The following is a 25,721-nucleotide window of genomic DNA, read 5'->3' on the forward strand; positions in this document are numbered from 1 at the left end:
TATTAGTTGATATTAGAAAATAAGGCATTTTAGACACATTGTTATTTTTTTATATACAGTATGTAGTGAGAGTAAATTCAAATTAGCAAACGTACGCCTATTCCAAGGTGTAATGATAAAATAATAGATATACCTAATATACAGTACAGGCCAAAAGTTGGGCACACCTTCTCCTCATTCAATGCATTTCCTTTATTTTCAAGACTATTTACAATGTAGATTGTCACTGAAGGCATCAAAACTATGAATGAACACGTGGAGTTATGTACTTAACAAAAAAAGATGAAATAACTAAAAACACGTTTTATATTCTAATGTCTTCAATATAGCCACCAGAACCAAAAGCTACTTTTATACTGTAATTTCATAATAATATTTTTACGTGTTGTACGTTGCATAATTGTTGTACAGTACAGGCCAAAAGTTTGGACACACCTTCACCTCATTCAATGCATTTCCTTCATTTTCATGACTATTTACATTGTAGATTGTCACTGAAGGCATCAAAAGTATGAATGAACACATGTGGAGTTATGTACTTAACAAAAAAAAGGTGAAATAACTGAAAACATCTTATATATTCTAGTTTCTTCAAAATAACCACCCTTTGCTCTGATTACTTTTTCGCACACTCTTGGCATTCTCTCGATGAGCTTCAAGAGGTAGTCATCTCAAATGGTTTTCACTTCACAGGTGTGCTTGAAGCTCATCGAGAGAATGCCAAGAGTGTGCAAAGCAGTAATCAGAGCAAAGGGTGGTTATTTTGAAGAAACTACAATATATAAGATGTTTTCAGTTATTTCACCTTTTTTTTGTTAAGTACATAACTCCACATGTGTTCATTCATACTTTTGATGCCTTCAGTGACAATCTACAATGTAAATAGTCATGAAAATGAAGGAAATGCATTGAATGAGGTGAAGGTGTGTCCAAACTTTTGGCCTGTACTGTACAACAATTATGCAACGTACAACACGTAAAAATATTATTATGAAATTACAGTATAAAAGTAGCTTTTGGTTCTGATTGAAATTTTTAAACTTTCCTGAGGTATCATTACAATAATAAGTTATCATTAATATTATTATTATTATGAACTGCCACTGCATATTGAGTGAAAATAAGCAATTCAAGTAGTAACTAAACAAACCATAAAATTCACAATAACAAAATGTGGAGGAAATCTTATGATCACTAAATTAGTCAGCTGGAAAAAAAATTATTTAGTTTGGTGTAGTAACGCTATTGACCACAAGATGATGGTATACATCCACGGTTGGGTTTTGTGGTCACTCTTGTTTAATGAAGAACATTTCTGTAGAAGACTTTCCTTAACATCTAAAAAATACTGATTGCTTCTGCTGATTCAGAGTGACGTGATCCAAATAAACAATTAGTCTTCAGTTTAGTTGGATCTATTGCAGTTTTTCGTGCAATGCACTCCAACCATGTCCATGCATCACACTTTGAAGCTGGCTACAACAATCAATAGCAGACATGGCGTGGACTGTAACGCGGCAAAACATGGTTGCAGCTGCCAGCGGCTGTGTTTGAGGCGGCAATCGCCCCGCCATCATCATCATTATCATCATCATCATCCTCACACTGACAGCTGATTTGCCTTGCTCCAGCACTGGGAGGCCAGATGACTTCAACATGTATCTGACAGAATGACCTCACTCGAGATGATGTCAGTGTATCTTCCTCAGTAAACAATGAAGGAATAAAATCCTTGTTTTTCAGCAGTCCCAAGCACTCCAAAAGGCATTGTTTTTTTGTTTTTTTTTCTGCACACATCCACTCAGCATCGCACTAGCGAGTGTCCTGCATGCGCGTGTGGGCAAACAGTGGAGCCAAGTGAACAGACTGAGGCCACTTCTCACAAGCCAAAACATGCAGTGACAAAAAAAAAAAAAAAAAAAAAAAAGGCTTCGTTTCCCAAGTTATTAATATTGCAGGCACTTTTTTTTTTTTTTTTTAGAGTCTGGTGCTGTATGTTGCATCACGGGAAGCAAAATAACTCACCAAATCCATTTCCTCCTCCTCTGACTGGAAGGAAAAGAAACGTCACATTAGGGAGAGTTGACGTTTATAAGCGCCTCTAACAACGTCACTCTGCCCAACTGAAAGCGCCAGATGTGTTTTGTTTTTTTTGTGTGTTTTTTTTATCGTTTGCGCTTTGTGTTTATTTCACACTGTAGCCCACGACACCCGAGCGAAGTGTGAATGTGAAACTCATTTGCAAAGTTGTTAGGCGCCCAAGAAAGAAGAGAAAAGCAAAGCGAAAGGGCCGCATGGTAATTATTGAACGGATGAATATTGGGCTGATATGAGGAATTAGGGCGGCATTAAAAAATGACTATGGGGCGAGATTATCTGCCCTGTGCTGTAGGTGGGTCAGGGTGGGCAAGTCAAGCGCTCCTTTCGTCCGACCTCAGGTGCTGTAAAGGGCACACACACGCCTTCACCCTTAATTGATTCCCCTTAGGGTCGATGGACGGCCGAGTAGCGCTTAGACAGCAGCAGTCGGCCTCCGTAGCTCCCACTCCCTCCCCTCTGTTGCAAGTTGTGTTGATTCTATGTAACTTTTTATGTGTGCTATGGCTATGAGGTTTTTTTCCTTGGCCTGAGTCTGGACCCCCTGCCTGGAGTCCGGCCTTTGACTGAATATTTTTTTACTTTTTCTGTCTCACTGTAATGTTTGTTTGATCTTGAATGGGATTGTGCTGAAAATCTCCATTTCCCCTCGGGGATTAATAAAGTACTTGTGATTCTGAAACATGGGATGTGGGACTTCTTCACCGTTTCAGCGGCAGACATTTTGCCTGCTATTTGACCTGCTCAGTGGCCTTTTGGTAAGAGTGTGAGAATGGAAGGTCGTGAGTTCAAACCCCGGCCGAGTCATACCCAAAGACTATAAAAATGGGACCTTTGCCTCCCTGCTTGGCACTCAGGATCAAGGGTTGGAATTGGGGGTTAAGTCACCAAATGATTCCCGAGCGCGACCACCACTGCTGCTCACTGCTCCCCTCACCTCCCAGGGGGTAAACATGGGGATGGATCAAATGCAGATGATAATTTCACCACACCTAGTGTGTGTGTGACTATCGTTGGGACTTTTTGCGCCAAATGTTCTGCAAACATTCCGCGAGGAGGTGAAGAAAAAAAAAATCTAGCTTAAACACATCAAACCTTGTCAGCCACCTGTTTTAAAAGGCCTACGAAGACGCCTGCCGCTAAAGAAGATGCCCCATAGCCCGTCGCAAAGAAAGGTGTGCACAAACCACAATAAAATAATGACGGACATAAATAAATAAAAAAGGTGCATTCAAAGTTCCAGCTAATATTTCACAGTAGTAAATGCCACGTTGATCCGAATATAAGACGACCGCTCTTTTTCAAGTTTTGGTAAAACAAAAAGAAAAACAGCATGTATATGTTCTATAACAGTGACATGTTTTTCTACGAAAGTTAGCATAATTTCTCCTCTGTTGTTTGCTACCCTGCTAACAACCTTAGAGACACTTTTTTCCCAGGAGGTCTCGCCAGCCTGGCTCATAACTCCAGGTCACAGTGTGTGCATGCACCTGTCTTTGTGTGCGCGTGTGTGACAGGAAGAAAAGCTCACACTTTTGTGTGTGTGACATGAAAAAAAAAGCTCACACGTGTGTGTGTGTGTGTGTGTGTGTGTGTGTGTGTGTGTGTGTGTGTGTGTGTGTGTGTGTGTGTGTGTGTGCGTGTGTGTGTGAGAGAGTCACAGACTTGTGTGTGAATGTGAGAGAGTGACAGGAAAAAAAGCTGAGACTCACTTGTGTGTGTCTGTGAGGGAGAGAGTGACAGAAAGAAAAGCTAAGTGTGTGTGATTGACAGGAAGAAAAATTCAAAATCGTGTATGCACCTGAGTACCAGGAAGAAAAGCTCAGACTTGTGGTGTGTGTGTGTGTGTGTGTGTGTGTGTGTGTGTGTGTGTGTGTGTGTGTGTGTGTGTGTGTGTGTGTGTGTGTGTGTGTGTGTGACATGAAAAAAAGTGTGTGCGTGAGAGAAAGAGAGTGATAGAAGTGCGTGCACGTGCGAAAGGGTGACGGTAAGAAAAGCTCAGATGTGTGTGTGTGTATGACATGAAAAAAGTGTGTGTGTGTGTGTGTGTGTGTGTGTGTGTGTGTGTGTGTGTGTGTGTGTGTGTGTGTGTGTGTGTGTGTGTGTGTGTGAGAGAGGGTAACGTGCAGAGAAGTTCAGACACTTGTGTGTGATTGACAGGAAGAAAAGCTTAGACGTGTGTGTGTGTGTGTGTGTGTGCGTGTGTGTGTGTGTGTGTGTGTGTGTGTGTGTGTGTGTGTGTGTGTGTGTGTGTGTGTGTGTGTGTGTGTGTGTGTGAGAAAAAGTGTGTTTGGAGAAAGTGTGTGTGTATCTGAGCTCAAACATGTGTGTGTGCGCGTGTACGTGTGTCTGTGTGTTTGCACGTGTGTGTATTTCTATGTATGTGTGTGTGTGTGTGTGGTTGTGTGTGTGTGTGTGTGTGTGTGTGTGTGTGTGTGTGTGTGTGAGAAAAAGTGTGTTTGGAGAAAGTGTGTGTGTATCTGAGCTCAAACATGTGTGTGTGTGCGTGTACGTGTGTCTGTGTGTTTGCACGTGTGTGTATTTCTATGTATGTGTGTGTGTGTGTGTGGTTGTGTGTGTGTGTGTCTGACATGAAGAAAAAATCAGACTTGTGTATGCACGTGAGTGACTGGAAAAAAAGTTAAGACTTGTATGAGTGGGACATGAAGATAAGCTCAGACTCGTGTGTGTGTGTGTGTGTGTGTGTGTGTGTAAGAGAGAACGACAGTGGTGCGTGTGTGAGGGAGTGACTAGAAAAAAAGCTCAGACTACTGTTTGTTTTTGAGAGGGATAGTGACAGGAAGAAAAGCTCAAATCAGTGTGTGTGTGTGTGTGTGTGTGTGTGTGTGTGTGTGTGTGTGTGTGTGTGTGTGTGTGAGTGACAGCAAGAAAAGCTCATTACCTGTGTGCGTGTGCCATAAAATGAAAGTGTTTGTGGGAGAGAGAGAGAGAGTGACAGACATGTGTGCGTGTGTGACAGAGTGACCGGAAGAAAAGCTCAAATGTGTGTGAGTGACTGGAAGAAAAGCTCAGACTTGTGTGTGTGTGTGTGTGTGTGTGTGTGTGTGTGTGTGTGTGTGTGTGTGTGTGTGTGTGTGTGTGTGTGTGTGTGAGTGACAGCAAGAAAAGCTCAGACTTGTGTGTGTATGCCATAAAATAAAAGTGTTTGTGGGAGCGAGGGAGAGGGTGACAGACATGTGTGCGTGTGTGACAGAGTGACCAGAAGAAAAGCTGAAACGTGCGTGAGTGACTGGAAGAAAAGCTCAGACTTGTGTGTGTGTCTGTCTGTCTGTCTGTGTGTGCGTGTGTGTGTGTGTGTGTGTGTGTGTGTGTGTGTGTGTGTGTGTGTGTGTGTGACATGAAGAAAAGCTCAGAGCTTTGAGATAAAGGCACACTTCATAGAAGTGTCTGCCGCTGAGAAAATAAACAACCCACAATGAGGACGTGACACTCGTACTTACGCTGACCCTACTTCACGTATTCCTTCGCCAGCGGAAGATCCTTCGACCGGGCCAGGGCTGCCTTAACACCCGCACTCAATCAATGGCCCCAGGAAGACACGACAAGGGCGACAAGATATTATCTGCCTCACACCCTGGGCCCCTGATGAAGTCTTCACCTCCACTCCGTCACGCTGAGACGTGATTCATTTAAGTCCATTACGGTCTAATGACAGGCGCTCCGCAGACCTCACACACTCGCCACCGACGCACACTTGTGCTCGTCCGCAGTCGGACACAAGTCACTAACCCGACTTGGAACCCGTGAAACACAAAGCATATCATGACGGGGGAATAAGATGTAGTGCGTGCATGTGAGACCTGTTCAAAGCACAGCACATTGTTTTGGGAAGGGAGCGCAGTGCAAGCTCAGGTGGTCACAGTGCTCCACAAGCTCATCAGCCCTATTAGACAAAGCCCCGAGTTGAAATGTAAATAATTGATCAAGCGTTTGAGCTGCAGATTTTTGGCTTGGCGGGGATTTAAGACAAAGGCAGCAGCAAAATACTGTACCTCAGTTTTCATACGCCCCGGTTTTGTATCAGTCGGTATTCAACGAAAACTATCGTCAAAAATATGTCCTGGTTGTCAACCGTTTATAGCAGGAGTCTTAAACTTGCGGCCCGCAGACCCATATGTTGTGGCCAAGTGTGCACAAGAGTCAAACTCCCGGCCCGGGGGCCAGATCTGACTCGCCACGTCATTTTATATGGCCCGCGAAAGCCAGGAAATAACAAGCCCCAATAAAGTACTTCACTATCTATATCAGAGGCCTCCAAACTTTTTGACGAGGGGGCCACATTGGACTTAAAGAATTCGGGGGGCCGAAAGCGGACAGTGTGCAAAATAATTGTATATATATATATATATATATACAGTATGTCTATCTGTGTTGGCCCTGCGATGAGGTGGCAACTTGTCCAGGGTGTACCTCGCCTTCCGCCCTAATGCAGCTGAGATAGGCTTCAGCACCCCCCGCGACCATGAAAGGGACAAGCGGTAGAAGATGGATGGATAGATGAATATATATATATATATATACAGTCGCGATCAAAAGTTTACATACACTTGTAAAGAACATAATGTTGTGGCTGTCTTGAGTTTCCAATAATTTCTACAACTCTTATTTTTTGTGATAGAGTGATCAGAGCACATACTTGTTGGTCACAAAAAAAATTCATGAAGTTTGGTTCTTTTATGAATTTATTATGGGTCTACTGAAAATGTGACCAAATCTGCTGGGTCAAAAGTATACATACAGCAATGTTAATATTTGGTTACATGTCCCTTGGCAAGTTTCACTGCAATAAGGCGCTTTTGGAATTTTTGGAAACTCAAGACAGCCATGACATTATGTACTTTACAAGTGTATGTAAACTTTTGATCGCGACTGTATGTATGTATATATATATATATATATATATATATATATATATATATATATATATCTATCTACATATATATATACATATATATACATATACATATACATACATACATATATATATATATATATATATATATATGTATATATATATATACATACATACACATACATACATACATATGTATGTGTGTGTGACCATGAATGTTGAATTTTTGTACTGTTTTTTTTCCCTGCACCATGACTAGGGAAGGTTGTTTGGATTTGTTCATATAAGTACACAGCGCTTCAGTGACTTGAAAGTACAAGTTAAGTTATCTGTTATCAAATTGTTTATTCAACGTGTGCCGTCTTGCGAGCTATAGTTTGGACATCCCCTGATCTATATCCATTTTGACAGAATAAAATACATATTCACTGTGTTATAATAATTTTTGCACCTAAAGAAACAATACCTTAATTGAATATACATGGTTGAAATGTTGCAGTAAAAGTACACTTTAACGTTCATTACAATTCCTTTCTCATTGCACCTTTGAGACTTGAGACAGTCTTGTTTACAGTTCAAGTTGAAATTCTACGATTTACAAGTTTCTTAAAATCTGTTCTGGGAAAAATTAAGTATTTTGAAACAGTTGAGCCATTTTTATTATGGAAGAGGAAATAAAATGGGATCATGAATAACCGATTTAGAACGTTATGAATGTTAAATCCAATCGATTTTAAAAATTGGTCGTGATATTTAGCTCTGTGAAGAATGCATTGTGGTTCTTTTAAAGTTGAGACACCACAGACACATTTTGGAGAAATAATCATTAAATCCTCTATATTATGCATGTGTGTGTGGCTTGTTTGTTCTTATAACTCACAAAAATTGTTCAAAAACGTCATATCTGTCTACTTCCTTCCACCAAAAAGCACAGTGTGCCGTGCACTGATGAGGCGTTCAAGTGCAATGCGTATTCCTGGCTTTCCTACTGTCTGCGCTTGTTTTACTGAACATGGCTATAAAATAAAGACCAAAGAATGAAGAAAGTTGCGAGTTAAATATTACATTTTTTAATCAGATTAATCCCACTTTTTAATTTCGATTAATCATGATTAATCACAGGTTATTGTTTGCTTGCATAATTGAAATTGACTTAAAATTAATATTTTAACACAGATGCAATTTTATTGTTAGAATGTCATGCAGGAATAGTTTTTAAATGTTTTACTCAACTGCACGTCATTTATTTGCTCAAAACCTGCTAAAAGTTCTATCTAAAGTCATTCAGGGTTTATTTTGAAGTGAAACGTTCCAGTGAGTCTCCTCATTTATCTTTGCACTAAAGTAATCATTGACCTGTTCACTGACTGCATTACAACTATGGATGAGTACCGTTCAAATTTGAACCAACTCAGTACCAGTCCCTGGTACCTGGGAATCAATACCGGTACTCAGCGGTACCAATTTTTGGTACTTTTGTGTGTGTTAATAAATATTCATTGTTTTTGATAATACAATTTAATTCTATTGCAACATGTAAAAATTAGCTGATTATGACAACTGCTGTCAAGTTATATCTTGGTTCATTATCACATTTCTGGGTATCATTTGCAGGTATGACATTAAATTGCAAGTCAAAGACATTAGAGGGCAGTAGTGTATACTTTATGGCGTGTTGGTGAGTCAGTTCAGTTTTTGCTAAATCTAGTCTTTCGTTACGCCCTAAAAAGTGTTAGTACTGTAAGTATTGTACTTATTACTAAGGCTGTGAATCTTTGGGTGTCCCACGATTCGATTCAATATCGATTCTTGGGGTCACGATTCGATTCAAAATCGATTTTTTTTTTTCAATTCAACACGATTTTCGATTCAAAAACGATTTTTTTCCCGATTCAAAAGGATTCTCTATTCATTCAATACATAGGATTTCAGCAGGATCTACCCCAGTCTGCTGACATGCAAGCAGAGTAGTAGATTTTTGTAAAAAGCTTTTATAATTGTAAAGGACAATGTTTTATCAACTGATTGCAATCATGTAAATTTGTTTCAACTATTAAATGAACCAAAAATATGACTTATTTTATCTTTGTGAAAATATTGGACAATATTGTGTTGTCAAGCTTATGAGATGCGATGCAAGTGTAAGCCACTGTGACACTATTGTTCTTTCTTTTCTTTTTTTTAATAAATGTCTAATGATAATGTCAATGAGGGATTTTTAATCACTGCTATGTTGACATTGTAACTAATATTGATACTGTTGTTGATAATATTCATTTTTGTTTCACTACTTTTGGTTTGTTCTGTGTCGTGTTTGTGTCTCCTCTCAATTGCTCTGTTAAATGCAGTTCTGAGTGCTGCTGGGTCGGGTTTGGTTTTGGAATTGGATTGCATTTTTATGGTATTGCTGTGTATTGTTTTGTTGCATTGATTAATTTAAAAAAACGAAAAACAAATTATTTTTTTTAAAATAAATACATTTAAAAAAAAAAAATTGATTTTTTAAAAATGAGAATCGATTCTGAATCGCACAACGTGAGAATCGCAATTCGAATTCGAATCAATTTTTTCCCACACCCCTACTTATTACGCACCAGTTGTTTAATGATAACATGCATCTCAGTTATAGTTTTCATTAACTCATTTGGAGTTGTTGAAATCGCCATGTAAAATTGCTAATGTTAATCAGTAGCATGTCAATAGCAAAGCCAATGTATATTAGCATCACACTTGAACAATTTTGGAAAAGTGGAGCCTTACTTTACTTCTGTCGGAGCATTTTTTTTGGTCAATTTCTTTGTTGGCATTGAAAATTGCAACATTAACGAAAGGTAGTTTGGCTGAGTCCGCAAAAGGTAGTTTGGCTGCGTCTGCTCTCAGTGCTGCTGGACTGACCACCAAGTGTCGAAGCTGAGTCGGTGGGATTCAAACAGGGGCAAAAAGAACCAGATTTGGTACCCATCCCTGATAATAACACTCCGCTTTTCAGGTATCCACATGCGGTTAAAGTAAAGGAGCATGCGCACTGAAAATAAATAGCCTGATTAATTTGTGTTTATACATGAGTAATGCAATAATTTTTTGTGATTAACCGCATAAGTTAACTCGTTATTTTTGACAGCCCTAGATATAAATGATAAATGGGTTATACGTGTATAGCGCTTTTCTACCTTCAAGGTAAAAGCGCTTTGACACTATTTCCACATTTACCCATTCACACACACATTCACACACTGATGGCGGGAGCTGCCATGCAAGGCGCTAACCAGCAGCCATCAGAGGCAAAGGGTGAAGTGTCTTGCCCAAGGACACAACGGACGTGACTAGGAAGGTAGAAGGTGGGAATTGAACCCCAGTAACCAGCAACACTCCGATTGCTGGCACAGCCACTCTATCAACTTCGCCACGCCGTGAGCAAACCTCTTATATTGCGTAAATAAAAAAATAAAAAACATCATTCTGGGCTTTTTCATGGCGCTTAAAGGAGAACTGAAGTTTTTTTGGCATATTTTTTATCGTTCACCATCATTATGAGAGAAATGACGATGGATGTTTGGTTTATTTTTTTGCATTCTAAATATTAAATAAATGCGATCAAAAGTTTGCTTACAATGAAGCCACGCAATTCCGCCTTTAAAGCCCTTAAAAAACCACCTCCATTGAAGTTTTATATACATGATGTAAGTATACAGTATATGTAATGTAGCAACGGGCATATTTATAATAACATTTAATATTTACGTATTTTGATCATTTTAAGAATACGCGGCGCATTAATTTAAAAAAACGCATCACGTTTGCTTTTTTTTTCATCACTGATTATTACTCACTGCAGACTCCATGAGAGCCAACAAACATAACGAAACATCACTTACTGTACAATCTCTGCTGACATTAGGATGCCGACTGCTAGGATATTCATATATTCCCATTTAGGTGAAGAATGACCAAAATCGTCATGAAGAAACAGTGTGGGTTGGGGGGAGAAAAAGTTATTTCCGTGTCGTTCTTTCCATTTTCGGGTCCTAAATTGCTGTCAAAGTGTACCAACTTGTCGGAATACCTACTCAGACTTTTTCTGTCCAGGTGAGATGTATAATTTATTATTCACTATAAACTTACAGAGAGCAAGGAAGCGAGGAAGCAGCAGACCACTCGATGATGTAAATATAGGGACACACGGAATTGATTGCGTCGCCGCTATAAATAGTTGGTCTGTGTTTGCGTTTATAATAACAATATCACTAATACTTGGTTAATATTCAAGTCACGAAATGTAAATGGAGTATTGTTGGTGGTTTTTGAATGGTTCTTTATTGGATTTTATGGGCAAAATAGAGGAGCTCCCATTGGCTTAGCTGTAAGCAGACTTTTATTTACAAGTTAGAATGCAATAAAAAAAAAAATCCATCCGTCTTCATGTCTTTCATGATTGTGAACGATAGGCAACATTCCAAAAAAAGTGCAGTTCCCCCTTTAAGGTTGAGACATTTTTCGAGCTAGCTCACTGAAAGTATTAGGAAACAAGACCAGCTTCAACAATCTTCTTCATGTTCAAGATATTTACACAACATTTGGATTTTTAGCAGACATTTTTTTCTCTCGCGCTGTTGATGTGTTTGAATCACGTAACACTGAAATCTTATATAAAGTCTTCCCTGCTGAGTGCAAGCTATAGGAGCTGTTTTGTCAATTATGGTCGCAGTAATAGCCAGATACTTTTGTCCATATGGTGCATGTTAAAGCGTGTGCGGCGGCGTGTGCTGTACTCACCAGCGGGGGCATCATCCCTTTGCTGGATGGAGGGATAACGACCCTTAGGTCTGGCTTGCGGCTTCCCATCCCCATGTTCCCCCCAGGGGGTGGCGGAGACTTGGTAGGCATGACTTTACCCAGACCGTTGCCGCTGGGCGTGTTGAGGAGGCCCGGGGAGCCCCTGGGGTTCACAAAACCGTTCCCTGCAGAGGTGCACAGCAACAGGAACACATCATCAAACCACAAACTGTGACTGACAACAATCCCAGCCGGCAACCTCTTCTCTCTATCGCACACACTCACTTGTTGTTTTCCAGCTTGCTGCCGCACATAGCATTAAGTGTTTTCATCCCTCTGGGAAGTTCTAATAGACGTGGATAATTATCCCGAACAGTTACAAAAATAAAATGTCCATTTCAAAATTGATGAGCCTTTTGTTTTTTAGTGTGAATGATTACATCCAAAGTGCCTTCTTTGCATCTCCAGATGAGGGGCAGTTCCCTGACAAATGTACTGTGACTCCTTAACAGAAACCATTATGGCAGGATGAAAACAAGTGGAAAAAAAACAAACCTGAGTGCGCACATGCAACGACAGCAACATGCTGGACTCAACGCTCACACACTGACGTGCACGGTCATTTCCTTTTGATTAAAAAGAGTGCTCAGCTACTAAGGTTTTAATTCTGGATCAGCTGTAAAAGGCTTTGAACAAATGTGCTTTGTGTGTTTGTTTTAAAATATCAACACAATACCAATCAAATCAAATACCATACAAGCTCATGTCAATGTATACATTCATAGAATTTGTTGGCAATGCTATGTATACATTGTAAATTTTGAACTATAAGCCACTACTTTTTTTCCTACGTTTTGAACCCTGGGGCTTAGAAAAAGGTGCGGCAAATAGTTGTTTTTTTTTCAAAACAAGTAAACACACTGATAATGTGTGTTATTGTGTGTGCTCTGGCGCCATCTTTTGGACAAGTTTTCTCATTGCAAGTGCAGCAGTGTCCTTCCATTGAGTCCTTTCAACCGGAAGTAGAACTGCCGTTCAGTCTTCTAGTCGTCCATAGCATTTCAACTTGTATTGATTATTCATTCATCACTCCAAGCAATGTTTGTAAGTTTTACAATATAACCAGAAGTGTTTATACTTACTAAACCGTCCCATGTGTGATGTCTGTTGGAGTGTTTTCATGCATGTTTGTACGTGCTATCGTAATGTAATGAAGCGAGCGTCGTTAGCAGTAGCTAATATGCTTTACGTTTACGAATGTTAGTATTATTAACTTACAATGGCATTCTTTTTGTATTGTTTCAGTTTTGAAAATTCCCAAGTAAATTCATCAAAACATTATCATGGAGTTATTGAGTCTGTTAAGCGGACTGGAGAGCTAGCTTCCGCAGCTAGTGGGTCCATGATGATGACTTCTGTTTTTTTTGATCAGCCGTTTTACTGCCCTGTGACAGACACCGTTTGGAAACAATTAAGGTATGTGAATGAACATTTACAGAATCTTTCTGTGCAACACATAGAAACATATTTTTTCTTTCTAAAATTTAGTGGGTGCGGCTTATAAATCGGTGCACTCTATTGTCCGCAAAATACGGTACATGCCAAATTTATATAGATTTTTTAGGATGAGAACAGTTGAATGTTGTAATCACCCACACAAATGATACACTGAAATTAAGTGTGACATTTTTAAAAAGCATGGTAAAAAGAAGGGGAAGAAAGAATGAATGGTATCTGGCGCCGCATCAACAGATCAGTAACACTTCAACAAGTCGCTGACTTCTCTATTGTGTTCGGCGTGTCCGAGCGAAACAAAGTGTGTGTGCACAACGAGGAGGCTCTCTGCGTAGGAACATAATAGAACAATAGCCGCGCTGACTGCAGATAAGCGCCGGCAACAATTCACGGTCAAATAAACAGTTATGTAGCCTACAATAGTATCTCACAGCTGAATCAACAGTATATGCACAAGCGTCCATCAGCTGTGACTTTGATCCCGTAAGAACTGGCAGCAGTGTTTATAGTGGAGTACTGTACATGTATACTGTATGTCCATGCACTTAAAAATAGACGTGATGGGGACAGTATGGAAACTTTTTAAAGGCTGAATGATCGACGCTACTTTCAACATTTCTTCCAACTTATTCAAATGCTGGATCGTCAACAATGGTTACGCGTGATTACTTAGTACTGTACTGTATTTGTATACATTATGTCACCACTAGGCCTGGGTCGATATATAAATTTTGCTTGACGATATTATGACCTACAAATTATTGCCGATAAACAATATTATTGGGATTATTTTTTAAGACCAAAATAGCTACTGATGTAATGATAATATATAATAATAATGCAAGTATACCCTTTAAAATACAATAAACTTTATGTCAATCATCAATCATTTAATGTTTATTTATATAGCCCATAATCACAAGTGTCTCAAAGGGCTGCACAAGCCACGACAACATCCCCAACTAAGATCCCACATCAGGGCAAGAAAAAATTCAACCCAACTTAATAAACAATAAACGTTTTCTTGTATACTTTAACATTGTAAGGGAAATGTACATATTTAAATGATATCTCCTCTAAGGTTATACTTCTCCTCTTTTGTTGAGAAGAATTGTTGTAGATTATCGGGTAACAGGTTATAGTTTGCTTTGTGCATAATTTAAAATATTTGTGATTAAATAAATAAAGGGTTTGTATGTTCTCTATATACAACATTATGTATTATTTTAACTAATCTTTTTTGTAACACCGTTAGGGAATGAAGCGCACATTTGTAGTTATTTCCCCATATTTCTACACAATAACTCAGATATGGTAACACTAGTGAGCAGTAGAGAATATGAAAAGATTTTTGGTCCAGAACATATTTTGCTTTATTCATTATTGACGTGTTTCTTGCTATTTTATGTTGTATATATATTTTACATGAGGTCTCCAGTTCATTTTATCATCTATTATTACACCCAAAAATGTGTTTTCTTTTACCCCTTCAATATCTACTATGTTTATTTGTATTTGTACTTGACTTTCCTTTCTACTGGTACCAAATAGCATTATTTTAGTTTTACTGAGATTTAAAGATAGTCTGTTTTTGTCAAACCATGTTTTTAATGTGTTCATTTCTTCTGTTATTATTTGTATTAGCTTTTGTGTGTTCTCTCCTGAACAAAACGCAGTTGTGTCATCTGCAAATAATACTAATACTATCTTTGTAACTTAACAAATGTCGTTTATATAAAAATTGAACAATGTTGGTCCCAGTATTGATCTTGGAAGTACGCCACAAGATATTTTAAACTCTGTAGATGTTTGTTCTCCTATCTTCATGTGTTGCTTCCTGTTGGTTAAGTAGCTTTTTACCCAGTTCAAGACCAACCCTCCGACACCATACCGCTCTAATTTATTAATTAAGATATTATGATTGATTAAGCGGTAGAAAATGGATGGATGTGGCAAATGCTAGTATTGCATAAACACTGCCGCTGCGCATTGTTTACTATCCATTGCATTGGTAATCTCTTCCGTTATTTAGATTAATGCCATTGATGTTGAAATGTTGGCTCTTTATCTCTATTGGCTGTCTGTGAGTGTTTCATTTTTATAAATTTTTATAAATGGCTGATTAAGTTAATGTGTCCAATTTTAATGCCTTGAACTGGAAGTAAAACCATCTATAGGGTTTCTGCTCGAAAGTATTCTTCACTCACCACACAAAGCAATGTTTGTAAGTTTCACAAAACAATTCTAAACCATCCCATGTGTGATGTCGGTAGGGGTGTTTTCATGCGTATCATAATGTAATGACGCGAGCGTTGTTAGCATTAGCTAATATGCTAACACGTCTACGAGTGTCTGTATTAGTATTATTAACTACAACGGCATTCTTTTTGTATTGTTTCAGTTTCACAAATTCCTCAGTAAATTCACCAAAACATCACCGTGGTTTTATTGAGTCTGTTTCGCTGATTGGGAAGCTAGCTTCCACAGCTAGTGGGTCCATGATGATGACTTCTGTTTTGTTTGATCAGCCGTTTTACTGCCGTGTTACAGATACTGTTTGGAAACAATTAGGTGTGTAAATAAACACTTACAAAATAACTATTTTCGCAACGTATATATCTGCGGCTTATAGTTCGTTGCAGCTATCCATCCCATCCATTTTCTACCGCTTGTCCCTTCCGGGGTCGCGGGGAGTGCTGGAGTCTATCTCAGCTGCATTCGGGCGGAAGGCGGGGTACACCCTGGACAAGTCGCCACCTCATCGCAGGGCCAACACAGATAGACAACATTCACACTCACATTCACACACTAGGCCCAATTTAGTGTTGCCAATCAACCTATTCCCAGGTGCATGTCTTTGGAAGTGGGAGGAAGCCGGAGTACCCGAAGGGAACCCACGCAGTGAACGCGCAAACTCCACACAGAAAGATGCCCAGCCCAGGATTGAACTCAGGACCTTCGTATTGTGAGGCACATGCACTAACCCCTGTTCCACCGTGCCCTTTGCAGCTAATATATGGAAAAATATTTTTTCTTCTAAAATGTATTGGGTGCGACTTATGTACTGGTGGGCTCTATAGTCTGGAAAATACGGTAATTAATTTTATCATCAACATAACTTATTAACAAATCAATTAGATTAATTAATTTAAGTTAGTTGAATAATAATAGTGCAGCTCAAGGCCCAAATGCCCCCCCCACACTCCCACATTCCCACCGCACCCCGAGCCCTCGATGCTGTGATGAAACTATGTTTTTGGTCATGCCATGGACAGCAGCTTTCTAGTTGAAATCAGAAAAGTCTCATGTGTGCCTCCTCTTAAAGACAGATGGCAGTGATTTGCATTTGGCAGCACTAATCACTTCTGGGCCACCTCTTTACTCATTTCATTCTTTTTGTTAAGACCTACGTCTAAAGTGTTTATCAATAAAAATACAGTACTAATTATATTGAAATATTAGTTTTTATTTGGGAATTTAAATTATGTGCTTTCCTCTGCAAAAAACAGGAGTTACTTGTGCTATATTAATTTGTGCATAGAAATATTACCTGTGGATTTTTTAAAAAGTGAGGCTTATTTTGAAGATCTTTTATTTGTTATTTTCTGCATTCTTTTGTACTAAAATCTGTTCCAGTCGGGCAAAGACTGACAGACACTCGCTTGCAATTGAGTAGACTAATTTAGACATGGCATGATTAACACACAAATTAACACTTATAACTTTAGGGAATGTGCATCCATCTGAGTAAGATGTCACACATGTCTCAGGATCCAGCGGCCCCTTGACAATGGTTGCCAAGAAAGAAGATTTATTAACGCGCACTACAAATGCAGCTTTGGCTTCTAAGCAACTTAGAAAGCCATCCCAATTGGATTTCCACATGACTGTATCTTTAAATATTTGAGCATGTTTTTGGTGCAATATATAGTTATGGATCAAATGTAACGGGACAGAGTTAGGTTGAGGGTTCAGGTAGTGTTCACTGTGCCAAGACCACAGCGCAAAAATTTATAAAAACCACAATGGTAAATACACACAAAAAAGATTTGCAATGAGTCAGCAACTGGGTTTTATGTTAACTCTCTTTAAAGTCCATTAAAGAATTAAAACAAACCTCTAACCACGTAGACCCACTACAACCATTCAATGGCCAAAACAGCCACTGCTCATGTACCTGCCGTGGGAACAGGAATATATAACACTATATCAACTAATTTAGCATTAGCATTATCAAATAAATTACGCCTCACGTAGCGCACAAGCAATAGTTATATTTGTTGTTTGCTAATGATAGAGATAGAGCAAAGTTTAGCTATAATGTTGGATTCTATCCTAACAACAAATTGTTAGTTGCTTCTGTTGTACTGTTTTTGTGTGTGCACACAAGCCTAAATGCCGAAACCCTTTCCTCAGGACAAGGAGCAACTTGTATTTAATATAATTAATAATTGTGAAAACTACAGACCTCAGTGCATTCAATCGATCGCAACAGGACTGTTTGGTTTGTCTTAGAAGACATTTCGCTGAGCATCACTGAGCAAGGATGAAAACATCACGAACCTGCCAGCTGATAAGATGAGTAATTCTTAACACAACTGACTACCAAAACCAGTTGCTTACACTTCACAAAGACTCTAACACATGAAATACTCATAAGGGACCCCACAAGTGGGTACAAGAGAAGAATCATTGAGTACTTACAAACTCTACAAAAGTCAGAAGCCATCAACCGGGCATTGTATTACCACTTATACCCACAAGAAACCATCCCTGGCAATTATGACTTTCCAAAATACACAGGATGCAGTAGAGACGGTGAGGCTACTAGGTGATCACACCTTACGGGATAGATCCACACTAAACCCAGAACAGATTTGCCTTTTGCTGGAACTTTGCCTTAACACTACATACTTTCATACTTTCAATTCATGGGAACGTTTTACTGACAAAAACATGGTTGTGCCATGGGATCACCTGTATCCCCTATGGTAGCAAACCTTTACATGGAGGACATGGTAAAATAAGCTCTGAGCTATTTAAGGGAACAGCACCAAGTCATTGGTACAGATATGTGGATGACACATGGGTGAAAATGAGAAACCAGGAAGTGCAAGCCTTCACTTAGTGGACAAAAACATCAAGTTCACACGAGAAGATGTCAAAAACAGTAAGTTGCCTTTTTTGGACTGTGATGTCCACATTGGACAAAACAGGGGTCTCCATGTCGGGGTTTACCGAAAAGCCACACATATCGATCAACACCTACTTTTTGACTCACACCACCCACTGGAACACAAACTGGGCGTTATCAGAACCCAACAACACAGAGGTGATAATGTTCCTACCAGCCCACAGGCCAAAGAGGAAGAGCACAGGAATTTGAGGGAAGCCCTCAAAACCTATGGCTACCCCAACTGGCCGTTTGTTAAAAGTGCATCCAGTTCCAGAAATAACAAGAACAGAGTGAATGAGGAGGAAAAAGGTGATAGATGCAAACATATTGTCATTCCATATGTATCAGGTCTATCTGAGAAACTCAGAAAAAAATGTAACCAACACACCATCCCAGTACACTTCAAACCAGGCAACACCCTGAGACAGCGACTGGTGCATCCTAAAGACCGGACACCTAACACCCACAAAAACAATCTGATTTATGCTATCCAGTCTAATGATGAATGCACTGATTCATATATTGGATAAACAAAACAAACACTAAGCCGACGCATGGCACAGCATAGACGGGCAAACGCTTATGGCCAAGACTCAGCTGTCTACCTGCACCTCTTTGAAAACAAAAATTTACAGATTCTGGACAGGGAGGATGGATGGTATGAAAGAGGAGTGAGGGAATCTATGTCAAGGTTGAAAACACCTGTCTCCCACATACCACACTGTCCTTTCAACCATTCCTAAAAGACTCTGCAATTTGGCCTTCAACAAATAACAGGAGTTAGAAACATTCTGGTCACCTTCTGTGACCAGAATACCATTTGTGTCATTACTGAATGGAATGCTAACATGAGTGATTCCGACCATTTTGGACTGGTAGTAGTCGATCCACAGCGATCGCTCTGCCACACAATACCTCAATGCTAACGAGGGGAAATTACACTTCAACATTTGTCGTTGGCTTTGACAGTTAGGATTGCTCGTTTGCATCACAGCAGTTGTTTTTCTCACTACGATAGGGCAAAGCCATCTTTGCCCAGGCCCACCCTTAGGGTTTTTGGGGTATAAATGTTTAGGGTTTTGGCACCAGCCGCTAAACTAGATCTGACCAATCTAAGTCTATGATCATGAAGTGATGAAGCCTTCTCGGATGAGAGGCGAAACATCTTCTCGGACAAACCAAACAGTCCAGTTGCGATCGATTGAATGCCTTGAGATGACAATGACCTGGATGAATGAGAACATCCATAGCCATGAAAACTTCAGACATTTTTTAAAACTATGTTTTACTATATTATTTTGAAAAAAATTAACTTTGAGAAGGTTGCAAACAGCACTTTTAGAGGGATCGGAGAGGCTTATTGCATATGTAAGGAGTTAATGTTAGAAATGAAAGTCGGGATTAAGTCAGGTTAAAATATATGAATAATAAAAAAAGAGGAAACATACGTTGAAACAGCGTGAAAATGGCTCCAAAAACAGAAAAAAAACGCTAAACATAGATATTGTGCAAGGTTCCATTGTTGACTATAACTTGAACTCACTTTTAGGATATCCTTTTTGGTTTCACACAATTATTCGATGGTACATTGGAACTCAGTTAAATTTAGGTTTTGTAGTATTGAAATACTGAATTGAAACTAGTTGTAGTTACTAGTGATGGGTCAAAGGTGCAGTAATAAATATCATATCTGCTTGTTCATTGCAACTTTGATTTTAAAACCTAGGTCTGTGAATCTTTGGGTACCACACAATTCGATTCAGAATCAATTCTCGGTTCAAATCGATTCTAGATTTAAAATCAATAATTTTTATTTACATTAGATGCCAATTCTCTGATTAACTACGTTCTTCCATTAAAAAGATAAACAGCAGTCATATATTTCTATATTACTTAAAATAAATCAACAGTGGTTGAGCAGGACAGATTAAATAAAAAAATCAAATTTTTTAAATTTTTTTAATTAAATAAGAATCGCTATTCATTTTAAAAAAAGGTTTTTTGACACTCCTACAAAGTATTTGTGTTACAGAATGGTTTTGGTATGAAATGAAAACCCATGAGCAACAGCAGACGGCTATTTCAAGAATACAAGCGGGAAATGAATCTGCAAATGTTCCCTGACATGACCAATAATGTACGCCGGTATGTGAGACAACTTAGTGAGAGGGAAAACCTCGCCCAACAATTACACCACGTTGCAAACCGACACACCAAAGTATACATTGACTGTACTGACGAGGAGAGAACTGATGATATCCCATGGCACCCTGGTCATCTGGCACCTTAAAAAGGCTGTGGCTGCGGTCATATTAGCAGTTGTGAAGGAGTGGAGCTATGTCAGGAATGGTCATCGGACAACAAGCCTGGAGGCTTTTCTCCTCCCTGTGGTCTCTGGTGTTTGGTACAAACAACAGCTGCAACCAGCTCACCCTGTGCCCATTGCTCACTGACACCAGACCTCAGCACAAACAAGCAACAAGGTGGTCCTCCGCCATGTCAATCCAACAGAAAACTTAACATCGTAAAAGACATATTCTACCATCACAAAACTAAATCTAAAACAAATCGCTCTACGATAAATGTAAAATAAAGTGAAACTACTCTACTTTGAAGGTGTGTGTCAGCAGGCAGCACTCATGGAGCTTCTCTGAGCAGAAGTCACACGTGATCACATTTTAAAGTCAAGTATTGACTTTTGAGGCATTCCCCCCCAGATAATTACGGCTGAACTCCGAATTGTTCCATTTGCAGAGGTTGAATCGGGTCACGTTATGCAACACCCACTTTTCTTGAATGTTTTGTTTGCTTTGAATTCATCGATGCATTTTTCTAATTCTCAATTGCCAATCAGTTGCCTTGTTCCAGTGATGGCTAAATGACGCCATAATGAGTGCGTAGCTGTATTGACAATGCACTGAAACGGTGTTGGTGTTTCATAATGGTCATCCGCCATCTACTGGATTTAGGGCTGCAACGATTAATCGTTGAGTAAAAAAAGCTTTGATTTCTGTTTTGTTGCTTCCATTATTCGTTTTATCACTGCAACTAATAAAAATGTATCAAATGTATGGAGTGCCCGGAACTTAAAATACGTGGACATAGTTTCGGCATAGCCGCTGCAATAGCGTGCACGTGAGAGTGTACATATAATCTATACTTTATCTTTTTATTTATATTTATTCATGCACACATTAAAAGTGTAATTCCAATGTTGATGATGTGCATTTAGAAGAGAAGAAAACATTTAGTATATTAACTCTTTTCCCTAAAATCCGCATTGAGGCTATTTAGTCTGTTTTATCCGATTACTCAATCATGTACTCACCCAGCAGGCACAAGACATTGGAACAACGTTGAGAACTTGTTGAATTAGGTCCTGACGTTGAGCAACTCAAACCTAACGTTGGAACAACATGCTTTTTGGCGACGTTTAATCAATGTTGGGTCCCGACATTGATTTGACCATTGGATTTTGGTCATTTCCCAACCGATATTCTACAACACAAATACAACGTTGAAACAACATGCTTTTTGACAACGTTTAATCAATGTCAGGTTGTGACGTTGATTTGACCATTGAAATGTGGTCATTTCCCTACCGATATTCTACAACACATATACAGTACAACGTTGAAACAACGTCTTTTTGGCGACGTTCAATCAATGTTGGGTTCTGATGTTGATTTGACCATTGAATCTTGGTCATTTACCAACCAATATTCTACACAAATACAACATTGAAAACAACAAGCTCATTGACAACGTTTAATCAATGTCATATTGTGACGTTGACGTTGGGAAATGAATTTTGGTCATTTCCCAACCGATATTCACCGACATCTTTTTGGCAACGTTTAATCAATGTTGGGTTCTGATGTTGATTTGACCATTGAATATTGGTCATTTCCCAACCAATATTCTACAACAGATATACAACGTTGAAACATCTTTTTGACAACGTTTAATCAATATCAGGTTGTGACGTTGATTTGACCATTGAAATGTGGTCATTTCCCGAGACACCAACACATTCACAATTTACAAATGCAACTATTTTGCAATGTTGTTTCAAAGTCAGTTTTAGAGGACATGTATGTACTGTACAATCAATGTTGTATCAATGTCTTGTGCCTGCTGGTAAAAAACTAAAATAACTGATGGCTGCAGCCTTAGCTGGATTAAAAAGTTGGACCTACAAATAAAATGAACAGTTAGCAAATGTAATAGTTTTTGTTATTTTTAAAGGAATAGCTTTGCAGATGGAAACATGAAACACACAACTGTGGTCAATGAGCCAAATAGTAGAAACTAGAATATAAAACATGTTTTTAGTTATTTCACCTTTTTTTGTTAAGTACATAACTCCACATGTGTTCATTCATAGTTTTGATGCCTTCAGTGACAATCTACAATGTAAATAGTCATGAAAATAAAGAAAACGGCATTGAATGAGAAGGTGTGTCCAAACGTTTGGCCTGTACTGTATTTTTTTCATTAAATGAAAAATAAATAAACAGACTTTATGGCACTAGCTTGACCCAGAAACAGACTAATAACATTTACAATATTTCTTATGTATTCCACTGTACTCGTAATTATACATTTTAGGAATCATTTAAACAAGCTCAGGGCATCAATTCAATATTGTACCAACAAAAATAACTAAAACCCTTCTTACGTACTAAACCTTCTCATGTGTGATGTCTCTAGGAGCGTTTTCATGAATTGGTGTACGTGCTATCGTTATGAAATCAAGCTAGCGTCGTTAGCATTACCTAATATGCTAACACGTTTACCAGTGTCTGTATTAGTATTATTAACTTACAATGGCATTCTTTTTGTATTGTTTCAGTTTCACAAATTCCTCAGTAAATACACCAAAACGTCACCGTGGAGTTATTGAGTCTGTTTCGCTGATTGGTGAGCTAGCTTCCGCAGCAAGTGGGTCCATGACGATGGTTTCTGTTTTGTTTATTTAGCCGTTTTACTGCCGTGTTACAGACACCGTTGGGAAACAAAAAGCTATGGAAATAAACATTTACAAACTCTTTCTGTGTAAATAACTCATTTTACATTTACTGCCGTGTTACAGACACCGTTGGGAAACAAAAAGCTATGGAAATAAACATTTACAAACTCTTTCTGTGTAAATAACTCATTTTACAACATATATACCGATGCGGCTAATATATGTTATATATTTGGTAACAAGCTGTACAAAGCAGAGTGACGAGGAACGGGTTAAACGCCACCTGCCATCGTCGCTCACACGGCACATAGCAGCCATGACAGGCAGTTCGGTCATTGTGTACCGAGGACTTAGTGGGATATCATGGCCTGAATACCACCAGGGTTATGCCGGTCTAGGCGTCTTACGGGGCCCTCACCAGCCTTAAAAGGGCCGCTAAAGTAGCGCGGGGGACAGATGCACCTGTCAGTAGAGGGAAGGAGGGGGGAGGGGCTAAATGCTGCGTTTATTTGCCAGACAAATTCAGTCGGTTAGCATCTTCAAGTGCGTGTGTACAACAAGCATTTCCTCTGCTAATAGGAGGTCTGCATGTGAGCATGCAGAGGAGGCCCGGGTCCAATCAGCCACTGATAGTGCACACGGTCTTGAACCAATCGCAGATGGATACATAACGATCCAGCTCAAGTGCGCAGCGGGAGGTCTACTGGGCAGAGCTACAGAGAGCAAATAAATCTCTCCGGGGAGGACTCACCCGCTGGGCTGGAGCCCACGCCGCTTGGCACTGAGGGGTCTGTGGTATCCAGCACGGAGTGATATGATTACCATCTGCATCCTTCTGCAAAACGAGCATCGGCGTGTGATGGAGGTGCCAGACCAGACATGAAAATGTCCTGTAGATTTATCTTCACAACCCATAAAAGGAAACCGAGTCCCCCCCCCCACCCCCCACGTCTCCAGAGTGTCCCCATGACAGGGGCATTTTGAAAAAAAAAAAAAGGCAGCGAACGCAGCGTTCCACCATGACGATGCACTTGCAGCCAGCCATCAATCATGCATTTGGAAATTAAGGATCTATCAAGGCCTCTCTTAAAAGTTTTATGAAGCGAGAGGAAACATTCCAGGAGATGAAGTGAAGTCAAAGCACACCAACAGAATCCCAACGTGAGTCTTTTTTTCAACAGAAATACACAGATTAGACTACAAATACCGGAGAGATCCAGCGAGTTTGTACGTGCACCGCAAAGAGGAAGGTGTCAGACACTTCTCCATAAGAAGTCACATCTGAAGGAGACATTTCACACCTCGCTGCATGTACTTCTATCGTATGCAGCGCGGGGCCGCGTCTTGCAAAACGCCATCTGGGCTGATAGAATCGGACGAGTCATCCGAGTACCGGCGTGCACGTCTTTTATTTTCTTCCGCGTTCGTACGGGGAAAAACGTTGTAAAAAAATGTCGGAGGGCGAGCAAAGAAAGCATCGCGTCAACGCCTGGTGAATAAATATGACATGGTAGCATGACCTCAGTTCACATTCAGTAGGATTGCTAACCCTACTGTACATATACTGTACATCTCCATGCAGTGGCTAGGGGTGAATATTTATAAGTCGCAATTTTTTTCTTGCGCTTTGAACCCTTCAGTTTATAAAATGGTGCGGCTAATCTATGGATTTTTCTTCGCTGACGGCCACCATGCAAAAGGATTTTTGAAAAACCCAAGCAAATACACTGAATATGTTATTGTTTATGCTATGGCACCATCTTTTGAGCGAGTTCGCTCACTGTTCGCTCAGTGTTGCATTGCCCTTCTGTTTAGCCTAGTGCTTTCAACCGGAAGTACAATTGCCGTTCGGTCTTCTAGTCATGCATAGCGTTTCTACTCGTATGGATTCTTCAGTCTTCACTCCAAGCAACTTTTGTAAGTTTTACAATATAACTAAAACACTTCTTACTTACTAAACCGTCTCATATGTGATGTATGTAGGAGTGTTTTCATGCATTTTTGTATGTGCTATCGTTATGAAATCAAGCTAGCGTCGTTAGTATTACCTAATATGCAAACACGTTTACCAGTGTCTGTGTTAGTATTATTAACTTACAATGGCATTCTTTTTGTATTGTTTCAATTTCACAAATTCCTTAGTAAATTCACCAAAATGTCACAGTGGAGTTATTGAGACTGTTTCGCTGATTGGAAAGCTAGCTTCCGCAGCTAGTGGGTCCATGATGATGACTTCTGTTTTGTTTATTCAGCCGTTTACTGCCATGTTACAAACAGCGTTGGGAAACAATAAGCTATGTAAATAAAAATTTACA

At 39.4% G+C, this 25,721-nt stretch overlaps 1 protein-coding gene across 4 annotated transcripts in view; it reads right to left on the bottom strand.

The window, feature by feature from the left end:
* The window catches only part of mef2aa (myocyte enhancer factor 2aa), a 195,433-nt gene that overhangs the window by 11,210 nt on the left and 158,502 nt on the right, over positions 1-25,721 (bottom strand). For all 4 annotated transcript variants that reach the window (XM_062042587.1, XM_062042588.1, XM_062042589.1 and 1 more), the window contains one exon: positions 11,744-11,928. In XM_062042587.1, the coding sequence (XP_061898571.1) occupies positions 11,744-11,928 (185 nt within the window). The remainder of the gene's footprint in view (positions 1-11,743; positions 11,929-25,721) is intronic.

Source organism: Entelurus aequoreus, linkage group LG03 (genome assembly GCF_033978785.1).
Source record: "Entelurus aequoreus isolate RoL-2023_Sb linkage group LG03, RoL_Eaeq_v1.1, whole genome shotgun sequence".
Taxonomy (NCBI): Eukaryota; Metazoa; Chordata; class Actinopteri; order Syngnathiformes; family Syngnathidae; genus Entelurus; species Entelurus aequoreus.